Source organism: Podarcis gaigeae, assembly GCF_964106915.1.
Source record: "Podarcis gaigeae genome assembly, chromosome: 11".
Lineage (NCBI taxonomy): Eukaryota > Metazoa > Chordata > Lepidosauria > Squamata > Lacertidae > Podarcis > Podarcis gaigeae.
In genome coordinates this window covers 54,068,028-54,088,583 of record NC_139687.1, presented here as the reverse complement: position 1 = coordinate 54,088,583, position 20,556 = coordinate 54,068,028, and the positions used below count along the sequence as shown (strand labels likewise).

Genomic DNA, 20,556 nt, shown 5'->3' with positions numbered 1-20,556 from the left:
CTTGTTTCCTTAAGCTCTATGGCGGAAAAAGGTTTTTTTACCCCCCTGATTCGCCAGCGCCACCTGCCCGCGAGACTTTACTTGTTCTCGCGAGAGGCGTGGCGCGTCCAGCTGATTGCGCGGGCGGTTTGAAACCAGAGAGCCTCTAGCGGCGCTGCGGGAAGGAGGGTCTTCGCCTCTGCTGCGGGCCTGGATATGGAGGGCAAGGAGGAGGCACCTCTGGAGCTCAATGACGGTGAGGCAGCGGCTTAATGCGGGCAAAGGGGCCGGAGCTCAGTGGTAGGGCTGCTTTGCGTGCAGGATAGGGTTCGAGCCCCAGCACCTTCAGGTAGGACGGGGAGAATACATGAGTCTTTTCCGGAGGCCTGTTGTAAATGAACACATGCTTTACTTTATTTTGGATACGATACGATAATCTTTTAGTGATGTATGGAAGTGAGAGCTGGACCATAACGAAGGCTGATCGCCAAAGAATTGATGCTTTTGAATTATGGTGCTGGAGGAGACTCTTGAGAGTCCCATGGACTGCGAGAAGATCAAACCTCTCCATTCTGAAGGAAATCAGCCCTGAGTTCTCACTGGAAGGACAGATCGTGAAGCTGAGGCTCCAATACTTTGGCCACCCCATGAGAAGAGAAGACTGCCTGGAAAAGACCCTGATGTTGGGAAAGATGGAGGGCCCAAGGAGAAGGGGACGACAGAGGATGAGATGGTTGGACAGTGTTCTCGAAGCTACCAGCATGAGTTTGACCAAACTGCGGGAGGCAGTGGAAGACAGGAGTGCCTGGCGTGCTCTGGTCCATGGGGTCACGAAGAGTCGGACATGACTAAACAACAACAACATGATAATCTTTATTGTCATTGTCCCATACAGAACAACGAAATTGAAAAAATCTACACCAGACATTCAAAAACCAACAAGCCAGCTATCCCAGCCAGTTAGCCCCTAAAAACTCTGATACCCCATAATTGAATACAATATACTCACATAAAGACTACCTTACACTGTGTTTAAAACCAAAATCGCGTTTGGATAGAAACTGTTTCTCAGGCGGCTAGTCCTAGTCTTTATAACCCTGTATCTTCTTCCAGAAGGCAGAAGCTGAAAGAGATCATTTCTGGGGTGCGCACTATTCTGCACTATCTCTGCAGCTTTCTTATGGCACTTGAAAGCATAGATTTGTTCCAAGTTGGGATAAAAAATTATCCAGCACTTGTTTGGAAACAACAACAACCCACCCCTCAAAATCGATTGCAAAAAAAAAAATCAAGACAAATTCACAACATGCAGGAGCTAAATCGCTCAACCTTTCTAATCACCTGGGTTAGGCTTGTCTGAACAGGAATGTTCTTGGTAGGCACCAAAAAGGGCATGACAAAGGATCATCATCTGCTTAGTCCTGTAATAGACCGTACTAGTAACACTATTAAAAAAGAGGAGGCAGCAGGTCTCTGCCACCATCCCTGCTAGCCAAGAAGATCTGGGATGGCTGAATAACTTAACCAAGAACATGAACAGAATAACTTGCCCTATTCCGAGTCAGTCCATCTAGCTCATATAGCCCACACTGGTTGGCAGCCGCCTTTTGGGTTTTTACAGTCAGGGAGCCTTTCCCAGTTCTTGCCAAGGGATGCCAGAGGTTCAGTTTGGGAACCTTTTGCATGCAAGGCATAGTGCCCTAACCACTGAGCCCAAATAATGGCATTATAATGCTTTAATTTAGGGAATGCAGTCAAGCTGTTGTTTCTGATATATGCTGATTTCCTATAATGTTGTGTACCCTAGAAGAAAAGGAGGGGGAGAATTGTCCTGTCGTAAAACTGCTAGTTGTGGTGGCCTTTAGAATTAAGTATTACTCTTTTTTTTGTTTCAGAAAAATATAATTTGACTTCAGATTTTAACGACTTGTGTTCTCACATGACCACAAAGATTTCAAATATCAAAAAGTCACTTCAGCTGAGAAAAATAGGTAAGGTGGTTTAATGTTTCCTGGGCATATGTGTTGACGGGCTGAGTTTGTGAGATGGATTCAGCAAAAGATGTATGAAAGTTTGAGATGCACGTAAGAGACATAATAACCCTATTGAGCTGGACTAAGTGTCTTTCAAACCTGGCATCCTCTAGGTTGGAACAGTTTTTTGTTTTTTTAAAATAAACACATGGAATGTGGTTTGCCAATTACATGCCTGCATAATTTTGAGAACATTTTCCAAAGTCAGTTTTTCATCTGTGGCTGTTTCCTCTTACGCTGAGCAGGAGTTCTCACCAATCCAGATGTTCGGTTTTACAAGCATGTCTTCTGTGTCCTATGCTCTTTCTTAGCAAGATACAAAAGGAAGAAAAACATGCAGCTGTGTCTCAAAGCCTTTAACAATAGAGATTGTGCCCTTGGTCGCTGCTGTGCCTGCCCGTCTCCTGTGCTGCTGGAGTGCACATTTAGCCAGGCAATTTGTGGCTTTTTTTGGGTCGTCATTGTCTTTTTTTTAAGGAGGAAAAAGGAACTGTGTTGCTGGGTTACTCCACAGCAAGGCTGTCCTCCACTTCATTTTGTAGGATGTCGTAGCCATAAAGTTGCATACCAGTTTGATGCTTTCAGCAGAAAGGATATATATAAACAGGGTTTCTACTAGGCACTAGTGCTTTGGTGCAGCTTTGGAATTTGAAGGCCCCATGCAGACATCTGGCTGGCCACTGTAACAGATGAGGCCTCCGACCTGATTCAGAAGGGCTCTTCTTAGGTTTTTATGGCTATTCTGAACTGACCTCCTATTGTTAGGCCTTATGCCCGCTTAATTATTTGCTAAACTTTAAAGAAGGTGTTAATTATTTAATTGTTAGCTTTATGCTGTAGGGATTTTTTTAAATTTTATTGTGGTTGCTTTACCGGTGTCGTGTTTACGCTATTTCTTTTTTGCGAACCACTTTGAGCACAAAGTTTTTAAGGAAAATGCTGTATGTAAACGGATTAAACTGGCAATAAGAAGTGACTTGTGGATGTATTTGCCAGAGGCTGAAGCGAGGTTGGGGTACTCTTGGAAATCATAGTATTGCAGAGTTGGAAGGGACCCCAGGGGTCATCCAGTCTAACCCCCCTGCAAGGCAGGAATCTCAGCCAAAGCATCCATGACAGATGACCATCCAACCTCTGCTTAAAAACCTCCAAGGAAGGAGAGTCCACAACCTCCTGAGAGAAGGGTAGTTGTCGTGGTGTGGAATTTTAGAAGATGACAGAGCAGGAACGAAGGGAATTTCTGGTGGTGACAAGTGGAAAGAGAAGTATGTATTTAACCTACAATGAATTCTCCTGTGGGAAGTTCCTCTCTTTCCAGGTCAATGACTTGCCTTCCTTATTTGTCAGACCAGGAACCATCTTTGAAGACGGTGCTTAGCAAGATAATTCATGAGGTATCACTTTTAAACAATATCCTCAATAAACTGGAGACAGAAGTCAACCATCAGGAGAACCAGCAGAGTCAACTCAAGGTAATCAATGCTCGAAGGGGACTTTTGTTTAAATGGGGGCATCTCTCCAGCATTGTAAATGAGGATCCACTGGTGCTTATTTGAGATGTTTCCATGCTTGTGTAAATTAGTTTGCATAAACAAGGTGGGAAAACTTGTCATATTTATATATATATATATATATATATATATATATATATATATATATATGTACATGTACGTATACATACATATCTATTTCATCTATCTATCTATCTGTCTATCATCTATCTATCTATCTATACACACACACACACACACATATAATATTTCTGTTTTACAATTTAAAATACTCATTTAAACATCCATAAAATACCAAAGACTTCCCTTCTTCTTTTTCCATGGTTCATTTTGCATATCTTAAATCCCTGCATACTTTACATAAACTAAACCATTCAGTTTTTCATTATTACATCCATCACTGTTGAATTTATCTTAACGCTGCCAACGTTTTCAAGTGTACACAATCCCCCCCCCCCATATATTCAATAAACATTTTCCAATCTTCTCTAAACGTATGTTCTTCTTGTTCTCTTATTCTATATGTTAGGTCTACAAGCTGCGCGTATTCCGTCAGCTTGCCATTCTTCTTTAGACAGGAACCTTGCTCGTTTTCCATTTCTGGGCTAACAAAACACGGGCTGCGGTAGTTATACATAAATAACCTTTTTTCACACCTGGGAGTTTCAGTCTGAATTATCCCCAACAAGGTGGGGAAACCTGTTGAGCTTTGGGAGGGGAGTACGTAAGGTGATGTGTGAGGAAGAGCATACAAGGACTCGGTGAACAGGACTGAGGAGGTGGCTCTTTGAAGGCCCTGGGCACCTGTGGAGAGCAAAAGGCCTCCTTGCTGGAACACAGTAGCTTCAGGGACATGGCTTATGGCAGAGCATCTGTCCCAGGTTCAAATCCTGGTGTCTCTAGGTGGGCCTAGGATATGTTCCCTGCCTGTAATCTTGAAGAGTCGCTGTCACTCACTGCAGACCAGGGGTGGGGTATCTTTTTCTGGCCGCACCTCTACAGGCAAACCTTGGCAGGTGGCTGTGCCAACCCACCTGTCAAAGTCTGTTGCACAAAGCTTCCCAAGCAGAACCAGTGTGGTGTTAAGAGCAGTAGTCTCGTAATCTGGTGAACTGGGTTCGCTTCCCCGCTCCTCCACATGCAGCTGCTGGGTGACCTTGGGCCAGTCACACTTCTCTGAAGTATCTCAGCCCTACTCACCTCACAGAGTGTTTGTTGTGGGGGAGGAAGGGAAAGGAGATTGGTAGTCGCTTTGAGACTCCTTAGGGTAGTGATAAAGCGGGATATCAAATCCAAACTCTTCTTCTTCATCTAACAGCTGGTTTGTTGTGGGTGCTTGGAAACCATAGCACACAGGGCTTTGTTGCTCCCATAGTGCCAAGTGGTTTGCACCGAAACTGCTGCCCCAAAATGAGGGTTTTCTCCTTCATTTTAGCAGCGGTTTTCAGTGCAAGCCGCTTGGTGCAACTGAAGCAAGGCATGCTTCCACTCCACCCACTGAACCGATAAGCATCTTATACTACCAGGGAGGCAGGGGATTGTTCGTAAAATCCTGGTGCCTGTTCATTTATTATTATATTTTTATTTTATAACCTGCCCTTCACCTTGAAATCCCAGGGTGGCTTACAGCAATTTAAAACATTGCTTAAAATGCTACAACGGCAGGTGTGAGCATCTATTTTTCATTTCCTTCATAGCCCATCAGATACGATCAACTTGAATGGTCTGATAGGCACTTGCCCTGCAAAGAGATGCTGTTGTGTGCTGTCAGTTGTGTTTTCTCTCTTTGTCTAAGATAAACATACTTTCTTTATTTTATTTAAAAATAAAACTGCGGAGGGGGGCTGCTCCAGCTAACTGGAAACAGGCACTGGAAAAACAGGCTGTGGTTCACAGGAGATCTAAACAACCAAGTGGCCCATGGATGACTTTCCAATTTTATTTTTTAGTAAGTGGGTAGCTTTATTTTTTTAAAAGCAGATGATATTCTGTGTTAAAAATGCATGCAGCCAACAAAGCTGTTTCTAGGTCTGCATCTGTAGTCTTTAAAGCGTTCCTGTGCCAAAGGTTGTGCCCAGAAAGCTTTATGACTCTGAAGCGTGGTGCTTTGAACATTAAATATTATTGAGGTAATTCAGGATCTTTTTATCAAATTAGGCCTACCTAATGGTGCACTGAACACCGTGATGTGAGGGCCAGATATGGCCCTCCGCATCCCTTGAAACTCTCTGTGGCGTTTGTGTGACATCAGATGTGTGACATCATACTGGGTTCATAAGGAAAGGGTTAACTAATTGTAAAATGACTAACCTATAGGAACCCAAGGGGAGGAGTTAGAGTTAGAGTTGTTAAGAAGTCAATCTGGAGTGAGAGAAGAGAGAGGGAGGATAAATCTGTGGGTTGGGCTAGTCTGATGTGAGAGAAACTGTTAAGTTGAGATAATCCGTCAGAAGGTATTAGGAAGGTATAGGCCAGTAAAGAAACTAAGGATAAGAAATGGACAAGAAAATTAACTGAGAAACCATACTTGTTAATGCTTACAAAATAAACTTGTTTATTTGATTTAATTTTAACAACTGTCTGGACTCAGTGTGTACCCGAGAGTAACGGGTTGGTGGCAGCGGGGAAGCGCCACACAGTGGTGGCACAGGGATCAATAGACCGTCAAATGTCCAGGGACCCTGTCACACTCTCCCTCACGGGCTCTGCTTTGCACCCCAGATCCTCTTCCCTGGCTGGAATTCTTGCTTGCCTGGGTGGCGGATAGAGGAGCACGTAGAAACTAGGCTTAAAAGATAAGATTTGCATGTGTGGCTCCGCCCGCATTTTCCTCTGGCCCCGCCCACTGCTGGCACATGGCCCTCGGAAGGTTGCCCTAATAGGAATATGGCCCCCCAGGCGGAAAATAGTTTCCCACCTCCAGGTGAAGCTTTCCTCTTAGCGCTGGGTACATCAACCCTATGCGTGGGTTGATACATGCAAGCACAGCAGGCTGAAATGATATGACGATTTATCTTCCCTTGTACGCGCTTTCTTTACAAAGCTTGCTTTTGAATTTGAGGCTGCAAAAAGAGCTAATCAGAGAGAATCCACTCCAGAACCACTCAAAAGGCATATGGGAATCATTCAGAGTCTTTCACTTACGGCATGGTTAAATTAATTTAAAGCACGAGTTGCAGGGATATTTCACTAAACTTGGCCTTAGCCCTCCATAAGATCGTGTTTCCGAACTGTGCCGTTGGAATACTGATAACCGTGGAAGATTCTTGGTGTTCTCTCAAATCTGAGGCGGTGCATATGAAAGCAGAATACCTCAGGGGACAGCGAACCCTAGATTTTGTATCGCCTGCTGTATAAGGATCCGAGAAAGGGGATTTCTCATGAGGCTGTGTTTAGACATTTTTCCAGGATGACAGATCCTGACAGGATCATTTGCTGCTCAGTGTTGATGCAGTGGTAGCCGAAAAGATAGATGTTTACAAAATCTGTTGCCACGGTGAGGTGTTCCCTTGGAGGGGGGTTGCTTGAAAGATGCAAAGTTTTTCGATCTGTGGTCCAGCTCGTGTTATACATCTTTTGCTTGTTGAACCCAACCTCACAGGGATTACATTTCCCCTCTTTGTTTAATGACCTGTATTACCATATTCATTAAAGCTGCGTGACCATCCTGATATTTTACAAACAAGTTTTAATAACATGCAAAAATATTTAAATCATTAAAAATAATGAGAACCCTAGTACAGTGGATGCTCGGGTTGCGAACGTGATCCATGCAGCATGCACGTTCGCAACCTGCGTCTGTGCACGCACGGGTTGTGATTCGGCGCTTATGTGCAAAGCGCGATTTAGCGCTTCTGTGCATGTGCGACTGCCGAAACCCAGAAGTAACCCGTACCGGTACTTCCGGGTTTCGGCGGTCCGCAACCCAAAAAAACGCAACCTGAAGCATCTGTAATCCGAGGTATGACTGTAATTGAGGCTCATGAGGGGTCAGGGTTCCCTTTTCATAAAAGCAAAAAACAAACAAACCTGTTCCTCTTGACACCCATCAAACTCCAGGAGCTAAAGGAAACGATTGAGAGGTACTACAATGAAGCTCAGCATCTTGAGGAAAACATGCCTATTCACCTGCCCAGAGGAATCCCAAGCAGGTAGGTTTCCTGCCGCCAAGGCAGGTTTTGCACTTCTTTAAGCAGAGGCCATCAATACTTTGGGATTCGGCTGCGTGCTCTTCCAGCGATGTTCAGTATTAATGGTTGAAGCAGACATTTTATGAGATACACTTGACAGCAGCCCCCAAAGCAGTTAGAAACAGGAAAGGAAAAATCCTTCATCACTCAGAGACTAGTTAAGGATTTGAGATGTGACATACATATATGATTAAAATCACAAATATAATTAGAGAAGGTAGATGAGGGCAGAACAGCTTTGTTGAAAAGCAGCCTCTCTGCTTTTGTTACATACCGAATAAGGTCTGGGGTAAAATACAGTTTATTGGAGATTTTGTGAAACCGAAGAGATTATAACCCATCTGAAAAACGATTGATGAGTTCAGAAATAAAGTATGATATCAAAATGATGTTCCTATTGGTTGAACTGGTTTTTAATGAGACCTAATGTATTAGTAGTAAAAAGGATTGCTAGATGAATTGCCTCTCACTTTTGCAAATTTTGATATACCAAACCATCCCAGAGTATATCTTAGACCTAGGCATGAGAACATGACTTTTCTTCATTCATACAATTTGTTCAGTTCCTTGGCTTCAAAATAGAAATTCTCGAGATGAACACCTGAGGGTGGGGTTTATGTTAGGTCATGGACTCAAAGATGTGCAGCCAGGTTGGTGCCAAACGCATTGCTCTGCTTTCCTTTGGACCACACCAGCGAGGCCGGTCTTGCCATCTGGGCAGCCCAGGACCTCCCTACGCAGTGCCCAGGCTTGCTCCCCAGGGAGGTCACTTTGGTGCTGCTAATGCAGCGAAAACAATGCAGGAGGCAGCAGTTATAAGTTACTGGTGTCTGCAGCCACAGCAGATGCTGTAATTCTGTGGGTTTGACATCACCCACGGAGGCACACGCCATTGTCTTTTGAGACAGATGGATGCCACCCAGCTTGCAGTCTAGCCACATCTGCAAGGCACCCTAATCTAAACCACGGTTAAGCATCAAATCTTGCTGAGCTAACCATGTTTAAGGGAGTTTTCCCAGCACTCTGCCAAGTGCCATTACGTGCCCTCTGGACTCTGTTTGGCAGCCAAAAACCCTTATTTTGTTGTGGCATCTGAATCAGATGGGTGCTATCCCTGGTTCAGCTTTCTGTTGTTCATTTTAATGTTTTCTTAGGCCACTGGCACTTTATTCTGTATTTCCCCCTCCCCATCTCTCTCTCAAAAAAGTCACGTCTTGAACAGCTCTGCCATGAAAAATTGGCAGGAGGAAAGGAATCAGCGCATTTTGTTGTATATGCCGCCTCCATCAGGGTAGATGAACTATAACTTATCTGAAGTGGCAAAGAGAGGGAACTTGTCAAGGGTGCTTGTAGCTTCCTGCCTGATAAGCTTTCCGTTGTCGGCTCTGCCTCCCACTTCCTCTGTAGCACTCAGGGCATCACGGTGAAGGATGAAGCACAGTGCAAAGATGCTGAGGTTGCCGGTGGGAAGAAGCCAGCAAAAGAGCCCAGATGCATCAAACAAGCAGCCTTGTTAACGGAAGAGGAGTTTGAAAGCATTCCTGCGTAAGTAAGCAGTCCCCACCCTTAACCGGAGAAAAGAGTAGCCAAGTTTTACTTGCCAGAGAAAAAGGGACGCGGGTGGTGCTGTGGGTTAAACCACAGAGCCTAGGGCTTGCCGATCAGAAGTTCGGCGGTTCGATTCCCCGCGACGGGGTGAGCTCCCGTTGCTCGGTCCCTGCTAGAGCCAACCTAGCAGTTTGAAAGCACGTCAAAGTGCAAGTAGATAAATAGGAACCACTCCGACGGGAAGGTAAACGGCGTTTCCGTGTGCTGCTCTGCTTCGCCACATGACCCGGAAGCTGTACACCGGCTCCCTCGGCCAATAAAGTGAGATGAGCGCCGCAACACGAGTCATTCATGACTGGACCTAATGGTCAGGGGTCCCTTTACCTTTATGCATACAAGCAGGATGGGCCCACCCAGCTGTCAATCGTCTAGACATGACATCAGGTTGACTGACAGGTGGCACTGAACGCTGTTGATGAGCGAAGGGGGCAATCCCGGGTTTGCTTCACCAGCAGTTATCACAGGCAACTTGCTGGCAAAGCAGCAATTGGCAGGAATGAACCCCATTCCATTGCTGATGTCACCCATCACGTGATCAGCAGGGGGTGTGGTTTCGGAAGAAATGGTCTTACAGGCCAATATGGACCCCCAATGAGCCAAAATTGGCCTGTCAGCCCACCCCTACACTGACTGCCAGCAGCTCTTGAGGGTTTCAGGCAAGAGTCCTTTTCCCAGACCTACCTGGAGGCCAGGGACTGAACCTATGGTTCAAACACATACTCAGGAGTGAAAGCTACTCAGGAGTGAGCGCCGCAAGCCCAGAGTCGGCCATGACTGGGCCTAATGGTCAGGGGTCCCATTACCTTTTTTACCTGCCAGAGAGTAGCAGTTGCCAACCTCTTCAGGCCTGTGGACACATTTGGGTTTCTGAAGGAGCACCCCACCCGCTGGTCATTCTCTCCCCCCCCCCCCAACCCGGTCCCTTGGATCTGCCCATCTCCCAAGAGACAGAAAGTCTGTGCCCACACATGTTGCTTTTCCATTGGATCTGGGTAAAACACTGAGCATCACTCTTCCAGCGTCCTCCTTCAGCACTACAGGGGAGAAAATCTTAACTGCCCTTGCCTCCTCAGGACAAAGAGAGCAGTGATCCATAAGTGGATTACAAGTGTGTGTAAAAATAATAATAATAAAAAATATCGGGAAATCACAAATTCGTTATATATATGTATGGTGCTGATATCTACTTACTTTATCAAACCTTTATTAGGCATTATGGAAATAAAACCTTAAAAGAGAAAATAACATATAAAAGCCTTGAAATATATATAAAAAGGCAGCAGTTTGCTAAATGCATATATATATATACATATAGAGTCAGTGGTTTTCCAAGGAAAACAAGGTGCTGATATCACCAGTGTCGCAGGTTTGATCCCTGTGTGGCCCAGCTGCATATTCCTGCTTTGCAGGGGGTTGGAATAGATGATCCACTGGGTGGATCTACAATTTTATGACTATATGCAACGCAATCGGCAGCCGGACTCCTTTTTGTGTTTGGCTTTCTGTCTGGTGGCTCTTGGTTTTGCAACCTGAGCAGATGCTTCTCACAAAAGCGGCCCTAATTTATTCCGCATCTTCTTTGGCGTAATACCGAGCTGAATGAAAAGTTAATGCAGTCGAGCTCCGGGGTCCTCTGTGTAATGAACAAATTGCACGGCGGCGTCTGACTCATCAGGACGAGGCAATTAATGAGACAGAATTAATCACGGCTCCCGTTTCAGAAAGTGCTGCTCCTTCTGCCTCCCCTCCAACCCCTCTGCCCTCTTCTCTTTTCATTTAGCAGGAATCATCCTCGTTTCTTCTGGTGCAGCCAAGTCAAAGACAGTGGAGCGTTAGATGCCTTCATGCCTCCCACGATTGCCGTTGCAATTTGCCGTGGCCATTCCAGGCTCCCTGGCATTCCCTTCCCTCCATTTCTGTCTATCTTTGGGGGGTGGGGTTCAGGTAGCCCCCCATCACTGCACATTCAAAGAACACGTGGGGGGTTGAAAGGCCGCTTGAGCCCACCACTGCTGACAATGCCCCTCACCATTTATGGGTATGAGAAGTGGATCTGCAGACTTATGTATTATTGGATTCCTTACCCTTGCTTTACCATGTGCTCCCAGGGCAGCTTACAACAATATAAAAAAGGCAGTATTAAAACCATTTAAATACAATTACAATCTGAAAAATTAGGGAGGGTGTGTGTGTGTGTGTGTGTGTGTGTGTGTGTGTATCTATCTGTATTGTCCTTGTTGATGGTATGTTGTCATCTGGCTGTCTCGGGAGATAATGAAAGAGTGTGCCTTTGGAGGTGAAGTCAAACTTGGAGAGTTACAGCGCCTGCTGTGGCTGTAGAGACCAATATAGGAGAGACATGTTTTGTTGCAGCTGGGGCAGTTGAAGGCGTCCAGTTTTGCTGCTGAAGGTGTGCATGGTGTTTTTTCTTTCTGTGCTCTTACCAGCAGTCATTCTTCCTCTGTTCACTGCTATGGATGCATGGCCTGGGTAAAAGCGTAAGAGTAGCACAGCCCCTCCATTGGAGGATTTTTTTAAAAGTTATTTTTATTTATTTACTGTATTTAATTAATACAGCCCTTTATCCAAGGATCACAGGACTGTGTATAAAAGCAAAATAATACACACATAGTAACAGATGAAAACAATACCCCCCCCCCCCAATTTAAAAGGCCATAGATGTTTAATTAGCCAAAGGCCTGGGAGAATCGGAGTGTTTTTGTCTAAAGATATGTAATGCAGGCACCAGGCAAGCCTCCCTAGGGAGAGCATTTCAAAAGCAAGGAGGCAACGCAGAAAAGTCGCCACCTCCCAGATCTCACGTGGAGAAGCCACACGAAGGAGGGCCTTGGTTGATGGTAGTAGGGTCCAGCTCAGTTTATATGGGGAGAGGCGGTCCTTGAGGTATTGCAGTCCTGAGCTTTGTGGGTCAAAACCAGCACTTTGAACTGGGCCCAGAAACTACCGTATTTTTCGCTCTATATGACGCACTTTCCCCCCTCCAAAAATGAAGGGGAAATGTGTGTACGTCCTATGGAGCGAATGCAGGCTTTCACTGAAGCCTGGAGAGCGAGAGGGGTTGGTGCGCACCGACCCCTCTCGCTCTCCAGGCTTCAGGAAGCTATCTGCAAGCCTTCTGAGCGCAGTGGGAGTGCCCGCCACGCTCCGAAGGCTTGTGGATAGCAGCCTGCTTCCCGAAGTCCGGGGAGCGCACAGTTCCCTCCGGGCTCTGAAGGCTTGCGGATAGCAGCCTGTTCGGGGGCTGGGGTCGGGGAAAGCTCGGGCTCCCCCCCCCCCAGCCCCGTGCCTGGGGGAAAAAATATTTTCCCCCCCTCTATTTCCCCCCCAAAAAACCTAGGTGCGCCCTATGGGCCGGTGCGCCCTATAGAGCGAAAAATACGGTAATTAGCAGCCAGTGCAATTGGCGTTTTATGCTCAAACCATCTTGCCTCCGTAAGCAACCTGGCTGCCGAATTCTGCACCAGCTGAAGTTTCCAAACCATCTTCAGAGGCAGCCCTATGTATAATGTGTTGCAGTAATCTAACCTTGGCTTACCCCTATGGAGTAACATTTCAATGGCCCTTCTTGAAGTTAGCCCTGTTCAGAATGCCTTCTAAGCCCAGGGGTGCATGGAAGCCTCAATGACAATTCACTGTTTTGAGGAGAAGTGAAAAACTGAGCCAAGGTGTCCTATTTGTGTATGTCTTGAAGAACGATTTGTTTTCCCTACCCAAAGGCCTAAATTGGGAAGAACCCCCTTTCTGCCGCCCAGAATTTTCCCACCCTCTTCATATTTCTAATGTGCTTCCAAGAGAGAGAATCTGCGTTTGTTCTTTTGTTGTATGGCTTTCTCTTTTGAGTAGGTACGATGAGGCAAATCTCACTCTCCTGTCCTGTGTACAATTCCCTGGAGAGCAATATTGTGTTTACAGGACTCTGTTAAAACTTGGACCTTATTAGCTATTTAACACACATCCATTTTTACTGTCCTTATTATGTGTTAGACCTCCATGTTTCCAGCCGGAATCAAGATCTTAATATACCCTGCTAAACTGCACAGAATATATCACCTCCCTCTTAAAGTTTTTAGCACTGGCTTTTTCAATAATCTCTATTTTTCATCTTCTCCCACTTCGTTTAGCCTGAGTACATGTGTGCTTTCTCTTCCTTGCCGTAGGCATGTCTTGGTCTCTCGCGTTCTCATATATCAACTCACAAGTTTTTGCCCTTTCTCCCACCTCTGCGTGGGTGGGTGGAGCTTTTCTCATCTATTAGCTTGCTGTCCTTCTACTTTAGCAATGCTTGAAATGTGAGGTTCCCCCACCTTGAGTTTTCTCCAGGCAGCTGCCGGCCAATCTCCTTTTGATTAAATTCCAGAGCTGGGAAAGGAGAACATGGGGAAGGGAGAGCAAAATAATATAGAGATCTGGTTTAATGTACTTTGCACGTGACTTGATTCTATGGGACACAGGAATGGACTTTCTGGTTCCTGGGGCAAGCTGCTTTCTGTGTTACTGTGGCTTTGCCTATAGATGGACACACATGCACCCGTGTATGCATCTTGGACACCTGTTTTGGGGGGTCTTGAGCATGGGGCAAGTCACACTTAGACCGGTGACCAGTCAAGAGATCAAGGCCCCGTCTGCACTATCGCTTTAGAAACAGTGTCATACCACTTTAAACACTATTGGCTTCCCTCAAAGAATCCTGGGGACTGTATTTTTTAAAATGTGCTGAGAGCTCGGCTTCCAGGATCTTCAGGTAGGCCTGGGAGAGACCCCTGCCCCAAACCCTGGAGAGCTGCTGTCAATCAGTGTAGACAGAACTGGGCTAGGCTAGAACCATTCGTCTCACTTGGGGAGCTTCCAGCGTTCCTGAAACTGAATCACACACAAAGACTTAACCTTGGAAACGCTTGTAGGATCAGCTGCCTTGGGGAGGGGTGTACCTGGAAGAAGAGGGGGGAAATACCCAGGTGTGGTGCAGATCTAAGCTCATGCATACTTCTTGGGTGAAAGCTTTTCTACTGCAGGTGTGCTGCCTGCTAATACAGAGCTGTGTTCACATATCTTTTGGGTCTTAGAGGGGTCTAACAATGACTATAGAGTTTTAAGCAATGTCCCCCCCCCCCTTCAGCATGCTAAAATATTACTAAATGCTGCTTCAGGCAGAGGCGCAACCTTCCCTTTGCCACTGTTCCAGGTGAAGCGGCCTTGCAGCTTCACACCTGACCATTGCTGCAGGTGTTCGTGCTTGCATTTGTGATAACGTGGGTTTCGTAGGCGAACGTGTGATCTCCCATTACGAATTTGCCCCGAGAAAGGTGGGGACTCTGCAAGTTTGGGCATAATTCTGCTTGTTTCGTGCTGTGCCGTGTAAGGGGAACCTGTTTCCTTCCCCACAGGTACATGCGAGGCCGCCTGACGTACAACCAAGTCAACGCAGTCCTTCAGGAAATCAACAAGGCCGTGGTTAGCAAGTACAAGATCATGCATCAGTCCCCTAAGACAATGTCCGGCGCTGTGAGGAACCTCTTCTTCAGATTCAAGGAAGAAGAAACGAAGAATACAAAAGGTAGCTTTCACTCCTGAGTATGTGTTTGAACCATAGGTTCAGTCCCTGGCCTCCAGGTAGGTCTGGGAAAAGGACTCTTGCCTGAAACCCTCAAGAGCTGCTGCCAGTCAGTGTAGGGGTGGGCTGACAGGCCAATTTTGGCTCACTGGGGGTCCATATTGGCCTGTAAGACCATTTCTTCCGAAACCACACCCCCTGCTGATCACGTGATGGGTGACATCAGCAATGGAATGGGGTTCATTCCTGCCAATTGCTGCTTTGCCAGCAAGTTGCCTGTGATAACTGCTGGTGAAGCAAACCCGGGATTGCCCCCTTCGCTCATCAACAGCGTTCAGTGCCACCTGTCAGTCAACCTGATGTCATGTCTAGACGATTGACAGCTGGGTGGGTCCATCCTGCTTGTATGCATAAAGGTAAAGGGACCCCTGACCATTAGGTCCAGTCATGAATGACTCGTGTTGCGGCGCTCATCTCACTTTATTGGCCGAGGGAGCCGGTGTACAGCTTCCGGGTCATGTGGCCAGCATGACTAAGCCGCTTCTGGCGAACCAGAGCAGCGCACGGAAACGCCATTTACTTTCCCGCCGGAGCGGTACCTATTTATCTACTTGCACTTTGACATGCTTTCGAACTGCTAGGTTGGCAGGAGCGGGGACTAAGCAATGGGAGCTCACCCCATTGCGGGGATTCAAACTGCTGACCTTCTGATCGGCAAGCCCTAGGCTCTGTGGTTTAACCCACAGCGCCACCCGCGTCCCATACTTGTATGCGTATTGGGGGCCAAATATCTATCGCTGATAGTTCCTCCCCACCCCTTCCAAATTGAATGTTTGTTTTTAATTTTTGTAAACTGCTCTGAGATTCATTTGGATTGGCAAGGGGTATAAAATAAACACGCACGTTGGAATTCGGACAGAATCCATTCCAGAAGTCTGTTCTACTTCCAAAATGGTCGAAAACCAAAGTGCAGCTTCTGATTGGCTGCAGGAAGCTCCTTCAGCCAATTGGAAACTGTGGAAGCCCCATCGGACATTCGGCTTCCAAAAATAGTTCGCAAACCGGAACAGTGACTTCCGGGTTTGCAATGTTCAGAAACTTAGCTGCTTGACTTCCAAAGTACTATTGTACATATTTTAAAGATTTCTTACTCACCCTCCATCTCTGAGTGGGAACAACTGTCCTTTTTTTTTTAAAAAAAAAAAGTAAAACCAATCCAAGGAAAAGTGGGACTGGAATTAAACGAAAGGGAAAGTACTCTCTACCAGGATGAAACACGAATTGTGTCTCTGCAGGCCAGTTCTTCATCGTGGAGGCCGACGTAGAAGAATTTACACAGCTCAAGGCAGACAAGCGTTTCCACAGCATCCTGACCATTTTGCGACATTGCCAGAGACTGCGAGAGATCCGTGGCTCGCGCCTGGTCCGTTACGCCATCTGCTGAGGTGCTGTCAGGGTGTTTGAGGCTTGCGGTGGGGGGCTCCCCCTTTCCCCGCTCCTCAGGACTGTGCCGCAAAACAGAATCCTTCCTTCGTTTAGAGTTTTACATGGCAAAGCTGTTTCTTTTCTCCTCTTTCTTCCTACCCTCATTCATTATTGTTGGAGAAAGTGGGTTGCATTTGCATCCGTAAAATACAATATCTATAATTTTCATCTTTCTGCAAAGGTATGAAGCTATACATCCTACGAGTGCGATTCCCACCCACCTGGTCTTGGGGTTTCTACCTGTTGAGCTTGATCTGCATTTTATAGCAAAGCAGAGGGCGAATAGGTTGAACCAAGAACTGCCTCTAAACCATTGTTCAAAGCTTGAGATTTGGAATTGCTGAAATGCCAATAAAGAGTTGAAAGCACTGGGTGAGTCGGAATCCTTGCTACCTTTCTTCGTCTCTGGGATGCTTCCTCAGTTAAAAAGGTAAAGGGTCCAGTCGTGACCGACTCGGGTTGCGGCGCTCATCTCACTTTATTGGCCGACGAAGCCAGCGTACAGCTTCCAGGTCATGTGGCCAGCATGACTAAGCTGCTTTTGGCGAACCAAAGCAGCGCATGGAAATGCTGTTTGCCTTCCCACCGGAGTGGTACCTATTTATCTACTTGCACTTTGATGTGCTTTCGAACTGCTAGGTTGGCAGGAGCAGGGACTGAGCAATGGGAGCTCACCCCATCGCGGGGATTGGAACTGCTGACCTGGTCGGCAAGCTCTAGGCTCTGTGGTTTAGACCACAGCGCCACCCACGTCCCATGCTTCCTCAATTACTACATCCCAAAGTGTAGGTGAACAAGCCATTGTTGGAGGTGCGCCGCTGAACACAAAGCCTGGGTGTATGTTTTTGAGTAGAGTGTGATGGGAGGTCCCTCTGGTGGAGTCCCGTATTGAAGCATCGGCACACATCCAAAAGACACGGGCACGCTATAAGGAGAGTCAGTGAAAGCAGAGTTATGTAGGAATTGTAGCATCAAGTATTTTATTATTTACAGCAAAAGAAACAAATAAAACATGGCATTCTGTGTGAGCTCTTTCTCACACACGGCCTCTCTAGCTTTCTAGCTGGACAGGGAACAAAGAGCGGAAGTTTATCAGCTTGACTTCCGCTTACACACACAATCTTAAGAAATGAAAACATCCGATCGTTTGACCCTCTGCAATAGTGGCAGTGAAAATACTGACAGAGTGAACAGTACGGTGTTCTGTTTACCAGGGGATCCCACCAGGCCGGAGCTCACCTGGGTTTGTTGTTGTTGTTTAGTCGTTTAGTCGTGTCCGACTCTTCCCCATGGACCAGAGCACGCCAGGCACTCCTGTCTTCTGCTGCCTCCCGCAGTTTGGTCAAACTCATGCTGGTAGTTTTGAGAACACTATCCAGCCATCTCGTCCTCTGTCGTCCCCTTCTCCTTGTGCCCTCAGTCTTTCCCAACATCAGGGTCTTCTCCAGGGAGTCTTCTCTTCTCATGAGGTGGCCAAAGTATTGGAGCCTCAGCTTCAGGATCTGTCCTTCCAGTGAGCACTCAGGGCTCATTTCCTTCAGAATGGAGAGGTTTGATCTTCTTGCAGTCCATGGGACTCTCAAGAGTCTCCTCCAGCACCATAATTCAAAAGCATCAATTCTTCGGCGATCAGCCTTCTTTATGGTCCAGCTCTCACTTCCATACATCACGACTGGGAAAACCATAGCTTTAACTATACGGATCTTTGTTGGCAAGATGATGTCTCTGCTTTTTTGGTTGCTGCCATTCAGGAAAGATAGCAAACCGTAACCAGACCAAAAGAGGGCAGTAAGAGGCATGGAAATGTCCTATGAGCAAATGTTGGAGCTGTGTAGGCCTATGTTCACAAGTTCCACTTTTTATTCACACCTCCACGATACTGCCTCTCATTTCCACCAAATCTCCCCTCAAAGTCCATCATCTAGTCTCACCTGCAATGCAGTAATCTTTTGTCCAACGTGGGGCTTGAACCCATGGCCCTGAAATTAAGAGTCCCATGCTCTACTGACTGAGCCATCATCAGGCAGTTGGACTTGTAACACTGCAAAGGTGCAAAAACACAAAGCACCTTGCCTGTATTTTTCTTACATGTAGAGATCATAAGACAACTGCCTAAATCTCATTAGCATTGGTGTGGCTTCGCTCTGTTTAACTGCTATTGATTTCCATGGTGTTCTCAACCTGCTTAATGCACTCTGGATTGCGCCCAAATCTGAAGTCATTAAAAGTTTGCAAGAGTTCCGAGACACGTGTTTGAGAATATATGTTATCTTTAGCTATTTAAACCCCAGCTTATCCTCCTTAAGTATATCTCTGCCCAAGGTTTGTCCTGCAACCCGTTGGAATGTCAGGTGGATTAACAATATTGCATCCTTAGCATTTTGTTTTCGAGGGAATAAACTTGGTTGATCAGGATTTGGCTAGCTTGGTGGCTTGGTTTTTCACTAATCCTTGCTTAAATGGTTATGGAATGCAGGTGGTTTTTATAATGGGTGTGCCCGTTATAACGGTTTGGATGAATTAACCAGTGTTTAAATTATATGAAAGGCATTATTTTCAGGCCGATCAAAATTCTCTATTCTTAAACCTTTTGTGGTGTCTGTTCTTCAGGAAACTGAGGAATACTGTACTGTCAGGTCATTGGGTCCATCTAGCTCAGGTATTCTCTAAACGGGCTGCCAGTGGCTTCCCATGATTTCAGACAGAAGTCTTTCCCAGCCCTACCAGGCAATGCTCAAAATTGAACATGAGACCTTCTGCATGCAAAGCAGGTGCACTGTGTGGTGATCACACAGGGCCCCCGAACGTTTGACGGTATATTGACCCTGTGCCACCACTGTAATTGCTTTCTTCGCTGCCACCACCCCGCTTCTCACGGGGACACACTGAGTCCAGACAGTTGTTAACATTAACAAATAATCAAGTTTATTTTTCAATGCAGGAACAAGCGTATGGTTTCAGTTTATTTTTCCTCTTGTCAGTTTCTTAATCTTAGTTCCTAACAACTTCAAACTGATTATTCCAACTATCTATCTGACTCAACCTAACAATTCCTCTCACTCTCTCACAATACAACTCTACCAACCCACTGCCTATTCCTCCCTCTTCCTTCTCCAACTCCCCAAACCTCAACTCTCAACTCCCAAACCTCAAATGACTTTCAAAACCTCCCACCCTAACTTTTACTCCCCCCCTTGCATTCTCACTGGCCCATCACATCACACTCATTTTAACCCTTTCCTTACGACCCACCTAGGAGGCAAACGCCACACTCTGCCACCCCAAAAATGGTAAGATTGCCAATTTGAGGATAAATTTCCCACATTGTGATAGTACCACACTCTCCCCTCCCCCACAAGTGTAGTCTCCTTCAACTTTAATTCAGGTTCTAAAAGCATTTCTCGGGTCTCATAGTTTGATTATGTTAGGACAGTCTTCTAGCTGACAACCAGCTAGGTAGCTATGCTTGACCACGAATTCAGTGCAGGTTGAGGGCGCAGAAGGGGGACAGGTCTGTGTTCCTTCCATCCTCCACCAGTCCACTTGCTTTCTGTGCTAGCTGCAGAGGAAGGAAAGTCTCCATGGATATCACAAGAAGGCCACAGAAATTAGCTCCTTCGCTGGAACACTTGTTGGAAGACCCTTTTTTAAAATTTACAACTTGCGTGGAGGGGCTTATCCTCCTTCACAGCCACCACAGAAACACAGGCTTCAATTCAGGATAGTTTTTTAAAAAAAACAACACAACAACAATAATTCTATTTTTGCAGGCTAGTGGTTTTGTTTGCAAGGCGTCACAGAATTTGGTCAAGGACGGTAGCTCCCTGGTGGTGCATGTGCCAGTCCATGTAGAGCAAAGTGGAGAACCTCTTCCAGCCAGAAGGCTGTATTCTCCTTTGGGAATCCTGGCCAGGGGCAAAAGTGGGCAGAACAATGAAGAAGAAGAAGAAGAAGAAGAAGAAGAAGAAGAAGAAGAAGAAGAAGAAGAAGAAGAAGAATTCATTCCTCGCCCATCTGGCTGGGTTTCCCTAGCCACTCTGGACAGCTCCCAACCGAATATTAAAAACATGATACAACATTAAACATTAAAAACTTCCCTAAACAGGGCTGCTTTGACATGTCTTCTAAAAGTCAGATAGTTGTTTATTTCCCTGAGATCTGAAGGGAAGTTGCTCTAC

General features: G+C 46.1%; 1 protein-coding gene across 2 annotated transcripts; it reads left to right on the top strand.

Moving 5' to 3' along the window:
• Positions 1 to 96: 96 nt before the first annotated feature.
• Positions 97 to 16,746, top strand: SKA1 (spindle and kinetochore associated complex subunit 1). 2 transcript variants are annotated; one of them, XM_083702945.1, is made up of 7 exons: positions 97 to 235; positions 1,875 to 1,970; positions 3,360 to 3,484; positions 7,583 to 7,674; positions 9,121 to 9,258; positions 14,727 to 14,896; positions 16,189 to 16,746. In XM_083702945.1, the coding sequence occupies exons 1-7, from the start codon at positions 196 to 198 to the stop codon at positions 16,335 to 16,337; spliced, it is 810 nt and encodes a 269-aa protein (XP_083559071.1). In that variant the 5' UTR covers positions 97 to 195; the 3' UTR covers positions 16,338 to 16,746. The 2 variants fall into 2 exon arrangements, with proteins under 2 accessions (XP_083559071.1, XP_083559072.1); XM_083702946.1 differs by having other exon boundaries at positions 197 to 328.
• The last annotated feature ends 3,810 nt before the right edge of the window (positions 16,747 to 20,556 follow it).